At 35.9% G+C, this 15,616-nt stretch overlaps 1 protein-coding gene and 1 long non-coding RNA gene across 4 annotated transcripts in view; one reads left to right on the forward strand and one right to left on the reverse strand.

The window, feature by feature from the left end:
• LOC140928812 (uncharacterized) overlaps nucleotides 1-15,616 on the forward strand; it is a 19,025-nt gene continuing 3,409 nt past the window's right edge. The window contains exons 1-19 of one of the 3 annotated variants that reach the window (XM_073378592.1): nucleotides 1-138; nucleotides 289-332; nucleotides 3,755-3,818; nucleotides 5,359-5,465; nucleotides 6,032-6,112; nucleotides 6,792-6,831; nucleotides 7,675-7,740; nucleotides 8,221-8,265; nucleotides 8,870-8,888; nucleotides 9,067-9,214; nucleotides 10,088-10,189; nucleotides 10,901-10,977; nucleotides 12,175-12,289; nucleotides 12,880-12,921; nucleotides 13,016-13,082; nucleotides 13,723-13,830; nucleotides 14,748-14,812; nucleotides 14,910-14,999; nucleotides 15,334-15,434. In XM_073378592.1, the coding sequence (XP_073234693.1) occupies nucleotides 128-138; nucleotides 289-332; nucleotides 3,755-3,818; nucleotides 5,359-5,465; nucleotides 6,032-6,112; nucleotides 6,792-6,831; nucleotides 7,675-7,740; nucleotides 8,221-8,265; nucleotides 8,870-8,888; nucleotides 9,067-9,214; nucleotides 10,088-10,189; nucleotides 10,901-10,977; nucleotides 12,175-12,289; nucleotides 12,880-12,921; nucleotides 13,016-13,082; nucleotides 13,723-13,830; nucleotides 14,748-14,812; nucleotides 14,910-14,999; nucleotides 15,334-15,434 (1,392 nt within the window). In that variant the 5' untranslated portion in view covers nucleotides 1-127. The remainder of the gene's footprint in view (nucleotides 139-288; nucleotides 333-3,754; nucleotides 3,819-5,358; nucleotides 5,466-6,031; nucleotides 6,113-6,791; nucleotides 6,832-7,674; nucleotides 7,741-8,220; nucleotides 8,266-8,869; nucleotides 8,889-9,066; nucleotides 9,215-10,087; nucleotides 10,190-10,900; nucleotides 10,978-12,174; nucleotides 12,290-12,879; nucleotides 12,922-13,015; nucleotides 13,083-13,722; nucleotides 13,831-14,747; nucleotides 14,813-14,909; nucleotides 15,000-15,333; nucleotides 15,435-15,616) is intronic. The other 2 variants (XM_073378594.1, XM_073378593.1) reach the window with 2 other exon arrangements.
• Nucleotides 1,762-2,189, reverse strand: LOC140927094 (uncharacterized). The gene is made up of 2 exons (XR_012164525.1): nucleotides 2,151-2,189; nucleotides 1,762-2,077 (listed from the first exon to the last, which is right to left on the reverse strand). It is a non-coding gene; the product is annotated as an uncharacterized lncRNA (long non-coding RNA).

The following is a 15,616-nucleotide window of genomic DNA, read 5'->3' on the forward strand; positions in this document are numbered from 1 at the left end:
TTGTCAACATGGCGATGACCTGATGTCCCAAGCGAGGACGGTGGTTTCTCCTCGAAGGTGTGGAAAACGTCCTTAAAATCTTAAACTTGGAATTAATATCGTAAGATGATAGGATTTATTAACCAGTATGGCATCCAGGTGAGAGGAAACTAAGACAACTTCGCTTTGGAAATTGTTTGCAAGTCGAATTGATCAGCTTAGTCGACTGTCCATTTTAGTGTAGCTTCGAGAGGGATTGTTTAGCGAATGTTACCGTTGTCATGACTTTAATTTTTCGTTCCTTTCTAGCATGGGAAATGACCCAAAGATGGAGAAAACACCCGAAGAAAAAGGTACTTTTTATCAGGAATTAGACAACTCTTTTTTGCAATGATTGACAAGTGTTTCTTCAAGACATCCCTCGCTTTCCTCAGTTTTCCGCTACGCTGGGCCTAAAGGCTTAATGAAATTCTTGTACCTTGACGTTTCTCACTCGATCTAGTGACTTTTTTTTTACTCCTCTGTATTAATTCCGTTCTTGAGGCTGCATTAATACTTTGCTTTGCGGTATATTTTAATCGATATATGAGGTACAACCTCCCTTGATAACTTGAGTGCGTAACGAAACTTCTAAAAATAAGTAGGCTTTATACAGTAAACGTTGTCTCTGTAAGCGTATTAAACAATCTCGTTCACGTTTGCGTTTTGCTTTTTTTTTTTTCAAACCACCCACAAAAGCATAGCCATCACGAGGGTATAAGAAGCAAAAATAATAATGATTCAAAATAAACAAAATAGACAAGAAAGTGGTTAAAGGGGCTATGTCACCCCACACGCATGCGCGAGCCAATGAAAACAAACTTGAAAAAGTTGGCCCGTCTTTTTCAAGTTCTGTCGGAGATTTTGGAAGGCTGTTTTTATCTGTCTAAATCTCAGCCATCGTTCGATAGTTAGTGAAGTTTTGTATTAAGAATCGTTCTATGGTGATTATAGAATAATTTTTTGGCGTTATTTTGAAATTGTTTGCCTGTGGAATGTTTTTACGTGGATTTACCGTGTCCTCTTATCAGCGGCCGTTCTAATGGCAGAGTTAATGACGGCTACTCCACAATGAGTGATGGAATCTTTGATGGAATCTTCCCTATAGTTCACAGAACCTGTCTATTGAGTTATTTTACTGGTTGCTGGCTCTTGGAATTTTCTTGTGCTCAAAGTATGTGGACATATAATGAAGCGGCTATCGAGTTGGCGGCGGCCGTTTTTGGTAAACGATTACAAGAGCATCAGGCCATGAGTTTCGTGACCAAACTAAACTCCTGGTGAAGGAAACATTATAAAATTTGGCTAGATTCCTTCTTGTATTTATCTGGATTCACGGCAAAGATAAGCACGACCGTTTGCTCGTCCAGATTGTTCTCAACGGACTTAGAGAGGCACCTTAGTACGAGTTAGATCCTGTAAATGCCATGTTTTTGAACTGTTTGTGTTCGAGCATATTTTTGGAAAATAGCAGAGTTTACTTTCCCTTTTTGTCAATGGACTGCTTATAGTGGAGTAGTATACCAATGATACTTGGTTCTGTTTTTCTCCACGTCGCAGTGATTCGGCACGATCGAACAATTTTGCGCGATAATGTATGTTTCCCTAATCAAAACAAAGACTTGATGTTTCTTGTTCTGTCAGCATCTAAATTATAAAATCACTAGCGACAGACAAGCCTAATTGTTAATGATTTGAAACAGTCTTGGTCTTTATCTTCGGTCTAGCGTCTTTTGTAGCTCGTTTGTAAAATACAACTTCGATTTATTTTGTTGAATAAGACAATATGTTGTTGTTGAATTTTTGTTTGCGCACTATTTTATGAATGGCATGCGTTTTTACTCCAAAACTACAAGTAAAATTGTCGTCACAATTTTATTCTTGATCTAGCATAACCAGAGAAGAAACGTTCCGTAAATTCTATCGAAATATCCCTTATCTAAACCCATTTCGCTTGTTAACCTCTCTAAATTCGGAGCCTTGGACGTGACAGAGAACATGTAGAAAGTCACGCGTTAAAAACAATAGAATTTTGACAGTTGAAAGTAATTTGCATAACCTCAGAACTCACGTGGAGAAAGTCACGCGTTAAAAACAATAGAATTTTGACAGTTGAAAGTAATTTGCATAACCTCAGAGCGCATGCTCTCCAGCTGACATAGCCCCTTTAATGAATTACTAAATTAAATTAATGAATCAATTCATGCAAAAACTGTCCAGTCCAGCCTTGAAGCCTTTGAGATTTGGCTGAGTATTGACTTTGGGAGGTAGGCTGTTCCACAAGTTTATTGCGGCAGGAAAGAGACTCCCGTTGTACACGTTAGTGCCACACAATTTTTGGAAAAGCATTATGCTACCTCTCGGGTAAATCAGAGGACATACTACGCTAATGTTAAAAGAAAACTTCATTACCCATGGTAATGTTGTTTTGTGACTTTGACATCGTCCTAACTCAGAGTATAGTTTACTCAAGTGAGATTATTATTCCTCTTTACTGTAAGATGATTGACAATAAAGAAAATTCTCCGGACATAATGTCCCAGCACATGTGGGATTTCATTGGATACTAGCAAATTTTGGTTGGCTAATGTCCGAAGACCCAGTGTTATTTGCAGCCCTGACAGCAACAGCCTTGCTCTTTCTTGTCTTATCTTTAAAGGCACCCTGCAAACTAGTCACTGTCCTCAGTTTCTCTATCCCAGCCATTCATGCAGAAGTGGGTGGCCTTGCGCTGTACAGCCTGTATATTCTTATTTTCTGGTACTGTTGATGTGGTGACCATACAGAACTGGTGTATTCCACATCTGGATGGACCAGAGTGCTGTATGCTTGGACTTTCACCCACTATGGATACTACCTCAGATTTCCCTTGACAAAGCCTAGTGATCTAATTTTCGATTGTAGCAAGAGTTAAGCCTATAGGCACTTTGAAAAAATACCAGAAAAATCGTAGAGAGAATTAACAGAAAATGCTGTGCCCAAGCATCGAGACATAAAAGAGTTTCAAATTACACAAACATGTAAGTCGTTAGCTACAATAGACAGTTTCAACTGTTAGGAAAGAAAAGCTTCTCTTCCTAGCCCCTACAGGGACATAGCTAGGATTTTTTTTATTGGGTCATGGCAGAGTCACACTATGTCACAAAACCAGGTTACCAATTAGATTGTTGTGTCAAAATCCGTGCTGTTGTATATTAAAAGTGACAATTTTTTGATGTGCAGTGAGTGTAGGAAGAGGCGCAAGCCTGCAAAATGGCTTCATAGAGTCATATGCCAAGAAGAATTGAATGTGTTGACTATTTTAATCAAATTTTGGCCCATACAAGAAGCACCAAATGAAATTTCTTGAATCAAAGACATATTCAACAAATTTGCTTTCACATTAATGAAGGTTCTTACAAAACATTTTGGATAAGAGTAGGCCAAAATAATATCATTTAAAACCAGAAAATTTTAATATTTAGTGTGGACTTTATTTCATCAAATTTCTTGTGTTTTTGCACAGCTGTAATGCTGCAAATTATTCTGTTCTCTCCACATTAATTATAATAGAAGCAGATTATCTGCTTCGGTTATTTTCCTCCAAGTGGAATTCAAAGCAGAGATGGATGAGGAGCATTTGATCCAATCACAATAAATTATGATCATTCTCGATTTTAGAAGTGTCAACCCAAGTTTCCTTTTCTGTCAAATGATATTACTGTAGGTAATTTTATCTCAACGAATATTGTTACAGGGTCTGATCCTGAGGAACTCAGTGGACAGGAATTGTCGGAGCAACACCAGCATGAAGACAAACAGTGAGTTAAAATGTTATACATAATTATTCTTGTTTTATAAGGTGGAAGAGGGAACAAGTTAGCCATTTTTGCCATCAGCTCTCTATTTAATAATGATTTTGCATGGTTCTTTTTAGAAATTTCTATCTCTTACACCCCTATCCTTTCCCTCCATCCTTTGGATAGCCATGGAAATTGTTTTAGGCTAAATTAGGGTTTATGAGGAAAGGATGCACAAGTAGGATGCACAAGTAAGTTAAAGGAGTCAACTTACGACAGTACTGTTGAGTGCAGTTACATGTAATCCTTAGATCACTGGTAGGGTTAAGGTTTTCTCGTCTTGTGCATTATTAATATTTCAGAGGAAGTTTATTTATAATGAAAAGTAGTGTGCCCACAGATATTGAAAGTGAAAGTCTTTATTCTTATGGCCCAATAGCATCTTGCCCTTGTTGTAAACAAGTGCAGAGAGCCAAAAGCATGCCTCTCTGCAATGAGTGACATTAGGGGAACATATAACTGTACTACTGAGGCACTCTTAGGGAGGTTACACACATTTTTATTAAAATTATGAGTATTTTCATTGACTTTTATTCTTAACATTTTTCTAGTATTTTAAAGTGTACAATGTGTACATGTATGTACACGTATAATACTTGTATGTCATCTAGGCTAGAGATTTTTCTTATTTTCCTTTCTTTTTTTTTTTCCATGTGAAGTGCATTGAGGATGGAAATGCACCCAATAAGAGCAAATAATTATATTATTATTATTGTTATTATTATTATTATTATGTTCTTGTATGTCCGTGGTTTGAATTTCAAAACGTACTGTTTTGGGTATTGATGAGGAAGCAGGCTTTTAGCCAGACATTAAAAACTGGCTATCCAGAAGGCGTGCTTTCCCCTATAATTTTTAAGCGGTTAAGTGAACTTTCCTTGTATTTCTTCAAAAAAGCGGCATTTATAGGATGTCTGGACACCCTTTTGGCTAAAACCTTGCGAGGAAGGCATGTCGCTTTTGGCATTTTACTACTGTATTTCTGCTTTTCTCTTTTGCGGTTGCAGTTTCAACCATCTTTGTGTCGTTTGTTGACATTTCTGTTTTGCAATGTCACTGTTTCAAGGCCATGTTGCCTGTTGAAATTTACCCTAACGGGGCCTCAGAGGAGGAACAAAGTTTGAAAGGAAGAGTCCCTGTGCATTGTTTTTTCTCTTACTGAAAAGGGTCCACAAGCGTTTCCACCTACAAAATATAGCTACAATCATTGTCAAAAGTGTTGGGAAGGTTACTTTTTTTACCTCTTTATTCCCCTGCCCCAGACCGAATGTTGAGCAAAATGTTAATGTTTGTGCACGTAATAATAATTATTTGTTCTGTTTCATTGAATAGGGGGGACGGGGGATATTTAGCAACAGAGAAAACTCTCTTTTTTGAGGATCAAAATGGACTCCTGTTAATTTGTACAACCTTTCCAACCACTTGCTAAGATCCCTTCCCAGCCATTTTGTTTGTGAAGGCTTTCAACTCAAGACTGAAATTTTCTTGTTTATGTTGTTAGACTAGATGCATCATGCCAAGTTCCAGCTCTCTCCAAGTCAAGAGTGTTCTTCCTGAACATATCTTGGTTTGGGATGAATGTCATGTACCTCATTCTATCTGTTGAAGGTGAAACCTACACTGACATCCTGTTACTACTTTAAATAATTTGCACATGCAGCTGCGGTATTGGTATTTTGTACATTGTTTGTGTTGTTGAGCAAGTACAAGGTCAACATGACTGGATAATGGCAACTGGTTTTTCTTGCTGTTTTATGGATCAAGAAAACGTCAACAAACAAAAAAGAAACAACCAAAAACATGGCCACTGTTTATCCATCTTACTGAACAAGCTTGGCCAATAAGGGATTTATTTTGTACATAGCATGAAAAGTATTGTTTATTATTGAATCAAAGTGGGAAATCCCAAGCAGCCAAGGCCCATCTAACTCTTTCAGGTGGCTAATCAGAACTCGGGATTTACTTCATTTTCCCAGTCATGTAACTTGCCATAAGATCAATGACAGGTCACTTCTGCTCATGAAATTAAGTTAGTCACTAAAGAGGGTACATGTATGCAGCCTTAAAGTAGTTTGAGCACTGAACCTGCACCTTTTAATTGATCAACCACAGAGAAAGATGCTTTTGTTTCGTGTTAATTATACATCTATTTTGTTTTCATTGTTGTTTCTCAGTTGTGCCATCTCAAGTGTATGCGCTTGTGGGTTCTGAAAAGAAAGGTCAAGTGTTGGGTGGTATGGTGGCAGCAGGGGCTGGTAAGTTCTTATTAATATTAATTTTTCAGTTTGATTTCCATGTAACAGGGTAAACTTTCAGATGGAACGTCAGATAATTAAATTTTTATTGGACAGCACAATCTTTGCTGAAAATACAATTTTAACAAGATGAACTTTACATTCAGTAGACTGAATCTCAAATGTGTTTCTACCCCTTATTTCACTAACCTCCTAAAAATGTGAGTCAGTTTCCTTTTCTCCAGGAGGGGGGGCAGGGGGGTTGGGGGGGTTCGATTATCAGATTGAGACTGCACTTCTTAGGAATTAAGTGATAATCACTGAAGATATCTCAGGGTCATATACATGTACTTATTGATAACCTTTAAAAACCCAATTGTTAAGGCCTTGATGGTATGCCCTTTAATCACTGAACTATTTTTCTTGTTCCTTGAAAGCCCTTGAAGTTTTATATGCTTCGTGTTATATATATACTTTTACAGTGTATAATTTATTTAATTATTTTAGTAAATGGAACTTCTTTATTCTAGTTACTTTAGTTGCTTTTACATTTATTAATGAATGTTTTACACAATGCATGTTGTGAAGGATAGTATTGGGTTTAACTGGCAAAGTAATGAACAGTGTTGCCCATTGTTCTTCATCATAATTATGTTAATTAACTTTGGATGCTGATGATGACTTATATTTTTTCCTTCAGTTGTCACATTTTTCTTAAGTCCTCTAGTTGGGATGAAAAGGTAAATACAATTGTAAATTGCTAAATAAGGAATTTCATGACAATTTTTTTTAAATTTTTGTCATCTAAAATTGTGTTTTTGATATTGTGTTAGTAGATATTTTTTCTTAGTTAGAGCCATGTTAGGGGTAAATCAAGGCTCTATAAAGTCTTGTCTGATTGTCCGGGACAAAATGATTTCCTTTTTTACAAGTAATGTTTTAACCTCACTTCTCTAATGGGCCAGGCAAGCCATCTAGCAATTAAATCATTGCTAAGGTAACCAAGCAATTATAGCTCTAGTAAGCTTGAGCAAGGAAAGCCTGGAGATTTTAATTTTCAGCTTTTCATTTTCATGCTTCAAAAAAGCTTTATTAAGGCATTTTTCATGCCCTGTACAGCCTGTATAAGGATGGCCTCTGTTTTGAAATGTGTTGAATGTCCCTGTGTCAAATTATTGAAAAGGTTACTAATGTCTTTTACAAAATCATGGGAATATAAGAGACTCCAAACATTAACATTCTTAATGTATTCATTTTTGTTAACACATGTGTATAACCTCATTAATTTTATCAACAACAACATATTTAGTAAGAGCTACTGGAAATGTGTGTGAAACCTTTGTTACAGTTAAACTGTCAGTAGTAATGGAAAGTTGAGTTTTCAATTTGTTTTTTTTTTTTGATAATGAAGGGTTTTGCCAGACCATTCAGTTGTTTATGGGTATTATTTTTAGTGGCTCCTCTGTTTCTGTTTGAAAGCAATGACACAATGTACTTGTACAGTGCACCCTGTCCCAACTGACCTGAAACAGACCCTAAATACTGTCTTACAGTAACTGAACATTAGTTTTCTTTATTTCTAGTGACCGTCTTGTTTCTCAATTTGGAAAGCGACGTCCTCTCATGCTTGGTGGTACTGTGCTACTTTGGTGAGTTGTGTGATCACTCCTAGACTTCTTATTTTCTCTTTGGACGGAACATGTTTTTATTTGTAAACCTTTAAGGTTATTTTAAACTGACAACAAAGATATTGTTTCATAATGTATGTAAGATCCATCAAGAGTGGTTCTGTACTAAGTGTTCAGGGCTGTTTTTAGAGAAGATCTGTCTTATTTAGGATGAAATGAGCTATTTATATGGAAGTTTGCACCTAATTTAAGATGGAGATAAGTTACGTCATTTTTCCTCATATAAATGGCCTTATTGTTTCATACAGTTTGATTGTCAAATTATTTTCTTTGACTCATTATGGGTTGGAGAAGGGAAACTGATGACATTATTCATAATCATGAATATCATTAGGGATAGGAGACAGAGAAATTAAGAATGATGTAGCTTGAAACCATTTTAACCTTGTCAGTTAAATTTTAAATTAATACACTGGGGCCTGGTGTGTTTTATCTTTGCAGTATAGCTCTGTTTGGCATGGCATTCAGTGCCCCAGATATTGAAAGGTGGGAATGGCTCCATACAGTTTTTCTTTTCAGAGTACTCTTGATCAATAAGCTCATCAATATGGTTGCTGGTCATTGAATTAGCCGGTCAACTACTTTTTTATGATAATAATATTATTATAGCTGGTAAATCAGCAGGCCTCAGTCATGGTCAGTCCTGTTCTCAAACAATGAGTTAAGTAATCCTTCTTCACATCTCGGACTTTGTCCTACACTAATTACATAATTTTTGTGACATGCTTACCTTTAATATCTTAATCAATCAGTAAATTGTCTCGTCTATCAGTCTGTCAATCAATTCTTAATCTCAACTAGTCAGTCAGTCAGGCAATAGCTTAATTTTTCAGGCGGTGGTCTATCCGATCTTGTTAGTCAGGTGACAAACTATGTAAATGATACAGTGTATTATTTTATTGTGGTTTAAATACATGTATGAATTAAAGCAAAACAAATTTAAACCAAGTGCAAACTTGAACGAGAGCATTATATTATACTGTACATACAAGTACAAGTAGACAGTATTAATGCTGCAAAAATAAGATATCAATAATCAATATTTATTTCAACTTGAACTAGCTGATTGCTCTTTTTGTTTTGATTGCAGTGACATATCAAATGTAACAGTAAGTTCATTATGATTTAGTTATTTGTTTAGATTTTGTTTATTGTTATCCCACCACCATTATTACTGTCAGTTACTTGCTGTTGTTTTGTTGGTTCAGAAGTGTTTTTTCTGTCTTGTGCCTACAGTAAAGAGATTTTATTGATCTATTTCTGATTGTGATGTCTTTCTTCAATCAGTGTTCCATAGATTTAAGGCTGCGGCGATGTATTCCTTATTTTAACCTGTCAGTGTTAGAGAAGCAAGAAGATAACATGACAAGTGAATCTGATGAAAGCTTCCTACTTAGTATCCTCATGCAGAAAGAAGATTCACGAGGAAATATAGGTTTGTGTTGACTACATTTCCTTGCTTTATGCAATTTACTGGCAGTTTAATAGACTGAGGCACTAGCTTATGATCATAAGTCAAGAGCAGAACTTGCAGTGTACATCAAACTAATACTAAAAGACTGAAAGTAACTTTAGGTATCTCAGAGGCACCCAATGACCTTTTTTTGTTTTAAAATACATGTAACTTTCGAAGGAGCAAAAAATGGTACCACTTAAAAGTCTGCTTGGAGAGGTTCAACTGGAATGAATTTTGTTTGCACCAGAAAATTTCTTTCTCAAACTCCAAATCAATTAATAGTATTTTTAAGAGTACGTCGATTGACTAGTAATTAACTATGGAAGTAAAGAAGTTACATTCTGTATTGGAGGTGTAATTTATTTTAAATCCTTATTGTTAAGGGTATGATTCCTGTGAGTTATACATAATTATGCAGAAGCTGTGGAAATGTTTGGTGATTAGTGACAAGACAGAGGTATTCCTGGTGGCAACAAGGGATAATCAGGAGTACTAAGCATCAATTTAATCTGGAAATCTCAGAGTCGTGTATGGGTTTTTATGAGTAGATTTTAGATTTGGAGACATTTTGGTACAAGTTTTTTTCCCAGTTTCTGAACAAGGTCTTGGTGAGGGTTACAACTTGGTGTTATGGAGCGCGAGTTTATGGTAATTAGTATATGCATATATCATGGTTTACAGATAATCATTAGCATATACTAATTAGAATAAATTCATGCTCCGTAACACCAAGTAATAACCTTGGTGAGCATCTCAGTGAGGCTATGATGATAGTGTGACTATAAGTCGCCTATCAATTACTGTTGTTGTGTTTGTTGTAATTTGAATAGAAGTCAATTTCCTTTTCCATAGGTCTGTACATAGCTTTTTATCTGTGTGTTATGGCATGTTATTCCATTATGAGCGTGCCATATAATGGATTAATAGCTGATTTGACACCTTCATTTCAAAGAGGTAAGTTGTACGTGTACCCTGTGGCAATGACTTAGAACTGTTTGGTCATGTTAATCTGTTATTTAATGGGGTTACTCTCAACTCTCAGAAAAAAAAAAATTATAGAAACGTTTGATACAAATTAGTAATATTACTTATAACTACATAAAGAATGAATTCGAATAAATAAAATAATTAAATACTTTTAAACTTATTGATACATGTATTTTCTCTGATACTGTAGTTGTTTAATATGGAAAAATGTTTAACTGTATGTACATGTTTGAAGTAAAAGATGTCAAAAGTTACTGAACTTAAGTAAATCACTGCTATTGTTATTCATCCAAAAAGTGCATGTAAGTATTACAGTGTTCTTGACCTGACTACTGGAGTTTGCACATTGTGCAAAACCCTGCTTATACTAAAGTAAAAGAAGATTGTTATGGTTACTAAAAATGGAGAAAAATACTGCATAAGTAATAATAATGAGAGAAAAATACAATGTCACTATAATAATTTATGAAAGTGATTTTTCAGCAAAGTTGACAAGCAACAACCTACACCAGAGAGTTTAAAGTGAAGTTAGTTTTTGGAAACATTTACTAAAACTGAGTTTTACAGAAATAATTAAAAAACCAATACTTTGACCAGTACTTGACTTTTGAGGGACATTTGTAGTGGTAATAACTTTTAAATGAAAATTAAAAACAATTCTTAAAATAATAATCACAGGCTTTAGTTCTGGTGTTATGGGGGCCATGACATTAGTTGGAAATGTTACTGGAGCACTCATTGGGTTTTTCTTTCCGGTGAGTATTAATTTTGCACAACTAATCAATTGATCATAAAACAACAAGATTGAATGTGAATTGTTAAATAATTCCTTCTGAAAGATGGATTAATATTTGCTTATACTAATGTAGCTATAAAGAAGACAAAGTTATAATCCCAAACTTTAAAATAGTTCATTATATTTTCGCACAATTGGAAGACTGGTAAACATTTAAACTATTTCTAATTGAATTATAACTGATATGAAACGTTTTTAAAACAGAGAAGTGAGTTACTTTCATTGTTGAGAGTGTCCATACTGCATGAAGTTTCAACCTCAGCGGATTCTAGACTAAAACTTTTGAGATCTAATTGATGAATCTTTTCCAACTCAGGAGGAACCGTAAAATTTTGACATCATTCTGAGATCTATAACTAAGAGTGTCAACAATGCGATAATCATTTCAAAATAACGCTGAACTTTCTGAATGCCCAATTCAGGTGAAGTTTTTTGGCAATTTGCTCATACGTGAAAATAAATACACATAAAGGTGAAATATTGGAGTTGATTCATTAATTTTTTATTAAAAATGCTATTAAAGAAGTAATTTATCAAGCTTTCCACACATATTGAAAGAGATTGATTAACCCTTTAAGTCCCAATAGTGACCAAGATCAATTTTCTCTTAACGATATCCATACATTGTCAAGAGATTTGATCATGAGAATTAATAAAATGATCACCTACTGTTTTTTCTTTGATCTTTTATCAAATTCTCTCAACTCATTCTTTAAGGAAATATATAAAGATCAGTTTGGAGAATTTGTATGTGGATATTAGGGCTTAAAGGGTTAAGTATGGGTTTGCACCCAACTGGGCACAGAGTGCAGTGGTACCTTGCAACCTTGTCTCCAGCGGTTTTTTCCCTTATAAAATTGGATGCTCCCAGTTTGTAAGGGAATACCCTGGGAATGAGTGGAACGTGAAACTGTTTACACCTCGACTGAGTCAACTTGTATTGAAACGACTTTGTATCGAAACGACCAATACCCCGTACTTTAGACTAGTTTCAATGCAGAAATGGAATAAAACAAAAGAATCATCCTGCAATTCAGAGATAAAAAATCCATTTAATTTGTTTCACCAGTACTTGTTCATGACTTGGAGGCAAGTATGAATTTCGGTCCAAAAGGACATGACTTACCCGAGGTCTTTCTCTTTCACCCTGTTTTAGAAAATTGGAATTGTGGGTACATACTCACTGGTGGCTGTGCTGTACTTTATATGCGTGTTCCTCACAGTGGTGTCATGTCCTGAGCCCCCCATAAACGTGACCCATAAGCCCATTGGTGAGTAATGGAGTGTTATTGTACAGTGCACAACATGTATCAAATCTGGCTTTGTTTCACTTGACGTGAAATTAAATGTCAGTTGGTGTCACTTCTGTTATTACACATTGGTAATTCGACTAGAGACAGGAATCCATAAAAGTGGATATGAGGTGCATTAAGTAACCAATTTCTTCACTATGTGCTTTAAAGATCATAAATATCATGCTTTCTCTTAGGGTGAGAAGTTACTATCAGGCCTGCAAGTATTTTTTTTCCTGAAAAAGGACAAGATGTCTTGAAAAGGACAGATATCTGATGAGGTCACCATTTAACTTTGACAAACCAGAAGAGTTGTTGGACATACATTATGTTGACTTTTTATTTTTGTTATTGGTTTGAAAATCTTCAGCTACAAAGTAATGTGATAGTCTTAAGTACCTGATCTGTCCAGGATACATGTATTTGTAGTTCTGACTTTAACTAAATTTGCTGTGTTTTTTGCATTAATTTCTCGCATATGTGCATAGATGTGCCGATTTGTTTTTTCACTTTTACTTCGTAATACAGAAGTGTACAAAAAGTAAAATGTAAATGTTGTTTTTTTATAGGGTTGAAGACTGTATTTTTAGCTTACTGGGAGCCACTGAAAGGTGAGTGAAAACAAAATATAACGTGAGCAGTTTGCAATCATGTGTATGTGTGATATATTCTAATATGCTCTTTTTTGTTGTTGTTTTTGAACAGAGAGAGATTTTAGATGGGTGTTTCTCACCAGATTTCTCATGCAGCAAGGTGTTGCTACAGTAACTGGGTAAGCCTGCCTGCTAGATCTGCCTTGTTCCCAGTCGCTCTTGATCTCTTATGTTGAAGAGAAGTGAGAGACGAGAAGGGAAAAAAATTTTTCTTCCCATCATTTCCCGCTCGTGCTCCACGCTCGTCCCACGCAATGAAGTCCACGCGTGCCGCTTCGCCTTCTAAAGGCCTGGGGAGGAAGCAGCTGGTGGATTGACAATTCACGACTCGGGTCTTTTTCATGAGACAAATGTAGTCTGCTGTCATCCATCCGTTTTTCAAAATTATAAACACCTTTATCAAGTTTTAACAGAAACCCATAAGGGGTTGTTCAACCCCTTATGAGTTTCTGGTTTTAATTAGCAACCAAGTCTATTTAAAAAGTTTAGTTTGCCCCATAGAACTATATTGCATTTCCTTGATACTTTTTAACCTTAGTGACTGTTATTTAACCAGAGTAAACCGATGTTAACAATATTCTGTGTACTTTTTGATGACTTTTCTGTGTGGTGATTTTCAAAATTTTAATCTTCAATCAGCAAATGGATTGCGGAGTTTGACGCACTTTTTCATCACTACTTTGACGAATTTCTCTGGGAGTGCCCCGTCCGAGATCCGCCTTAATTTTGTTTGCTTTTGTTTGTTTATGAACTCAACAGGTTTTTAGAGTTTTGGCTAGGAGATATGGTGAATTTACCAAACTGCTGGTCACCTGAGCGAAGTGTTGCAATGCTTTTGTTACCGATGCTGTTTTCTGCTGCGTTATTGTAAGTCCGGGGCACTTAACAGAACCTAGGAACAAGGAAAACTCACTCGTTCACTTACAAGTTTGTTCAATTTGTAAAAACTTGAACGTTAATAAGATAATAATAATAATATTGATGTTAATGGTAATGATAAGTGATTGATAGGGAAAATGATAATGATAAAGAAAAGCACCGGGGAGGCTGCACAACGTTACCCTCGAAGGTTAGGCTTGATATCATGCACCCAGTCTTGAAATCAAAAATTAAATGATCAGGTACTATTATCTTTATCATTGAACTGATGAGGCCAAGTATGATATGAAGTAATATGCAGATGAGGGCGAACAACACCCTCTTAGAAAAAAGATGCAAGTAAGAACTTATCGTGGCAGAAATGGCATTCATGAAAATTTTAGCATAAAAAATTGGAGATAAAGGTATACTAGAAAAGTTGTTACAAAGAATTTTGGCTCTTCAGCATTTTTGCCACCTAGCAATTCTCCAGCTTTTGGTGGCTGATATGTATTTCGTTTAATATTGCCGGTAAAGAAATGAAGTTTCATCGATTTTTCAGTCAACCAATAATTTCAACTCTACTGTAGTTTTTGCCGTGACGCCTGCTATGTAAATTTAGCAAAAGCGTTTATGAGCGACGCAAGTCATCGGCGAGGCCTTTTTCTTTTTAATATACTGTGATGCTACAAGTTATAGTAGTGCTAAGTGTCTTTACCCGTGCAGAGACGATTTGCCAGAAATTTGGGCAAAATCACTGCCAAGAATGCGAAACGTCCACTTCCGTTTGACGTGCGTTGCTCAAAAGCGTCTTTCCTTACGCGTCATAATATTTTAACAAAACCTTTAAAACCATACCGATTTCGCCCATATAACCCAGCTATTGTATGTCTTCACGGATAGTAATCGCGCACAATACTTTTTAGTTCTGTTATAGGAGGGTTTCTCTCCGATAGACTGGGAAGAAGAAAACCTCTTGTCATAGGATCAGGTACATTTGCCTTTTTTGTTCGCATTGTAAGCTTGTTTTTTGGAGAGTTACAAATTTGTCAACTTGTAAAAATCCTATGTGTGGTTCTCTTTTTCAGCAATATTAATGAGTGTCTGTGCTGTCATATTGGCTGGATTACAGGGGAAGTATGCTTTTTATGCAGCAATGCCAGTGGCCTTGACTTTCGGTGAGAAGTTTAACAACTTTATACTTTTATATTCGGTTGATGTCCGCATCTATACAAATCAAGACTTTTTCCGTTAGAGCAGCTTTTTCACCTACTAACAAGCTTGGTTTGCATAATTTGGTTATTACGGTTGAATTAAAGCTCCCTCTGAGACCACATCTGAAGGCAACAACAACAACAACAACAACAACAACAAAACAAGAAAAGAGCTCAAATCCTCATGGGCCAAAATTTCTTGCTGATTGTCAACACCCCCACCCCTCGCACAAATCTTGATGTTGATGTAGTTATTGGTTGTATTTGACAGTGTATGTGAATTCCCTTGTGTTTTCAGGGGTGGGCTTTGGAGCGTACTGTGCTGTAGATTTTGCGCTTGTAATGGATGTACTTCCTAATGACAGAGAAAAGGCCAAAGATTTGGCAGTCTGGCATCAGGTGAGTGAGTAAAATTTTACTAATGTAAAAACAGGTTTCGTGGTTGGAAAGCAGTATTCAAAGCTGTCTTTTGAAATTTCGTTATGTTGTCAAATGCCAAAATTAAAAAAAAAAGAGAAAAAGGAAAGCTGTAGTACATCTGCTACTAAACAGCAGTCATTATAAATGATCACTCTACGCTT

This window comes from Porites lutea, chromosome 2, assembly GCF_958299795.1.
Source record: "Porites lutea chromosome 2, jaPorLute2.1, whole genome shotgun sequence".
In the NCBI taxonomy this organism is placed as follows: Eukaryota; Metazoa; Cnidaria; class Anthozoa; order Scleractinia; family Poritidae; genus Porites; species Porites lutea.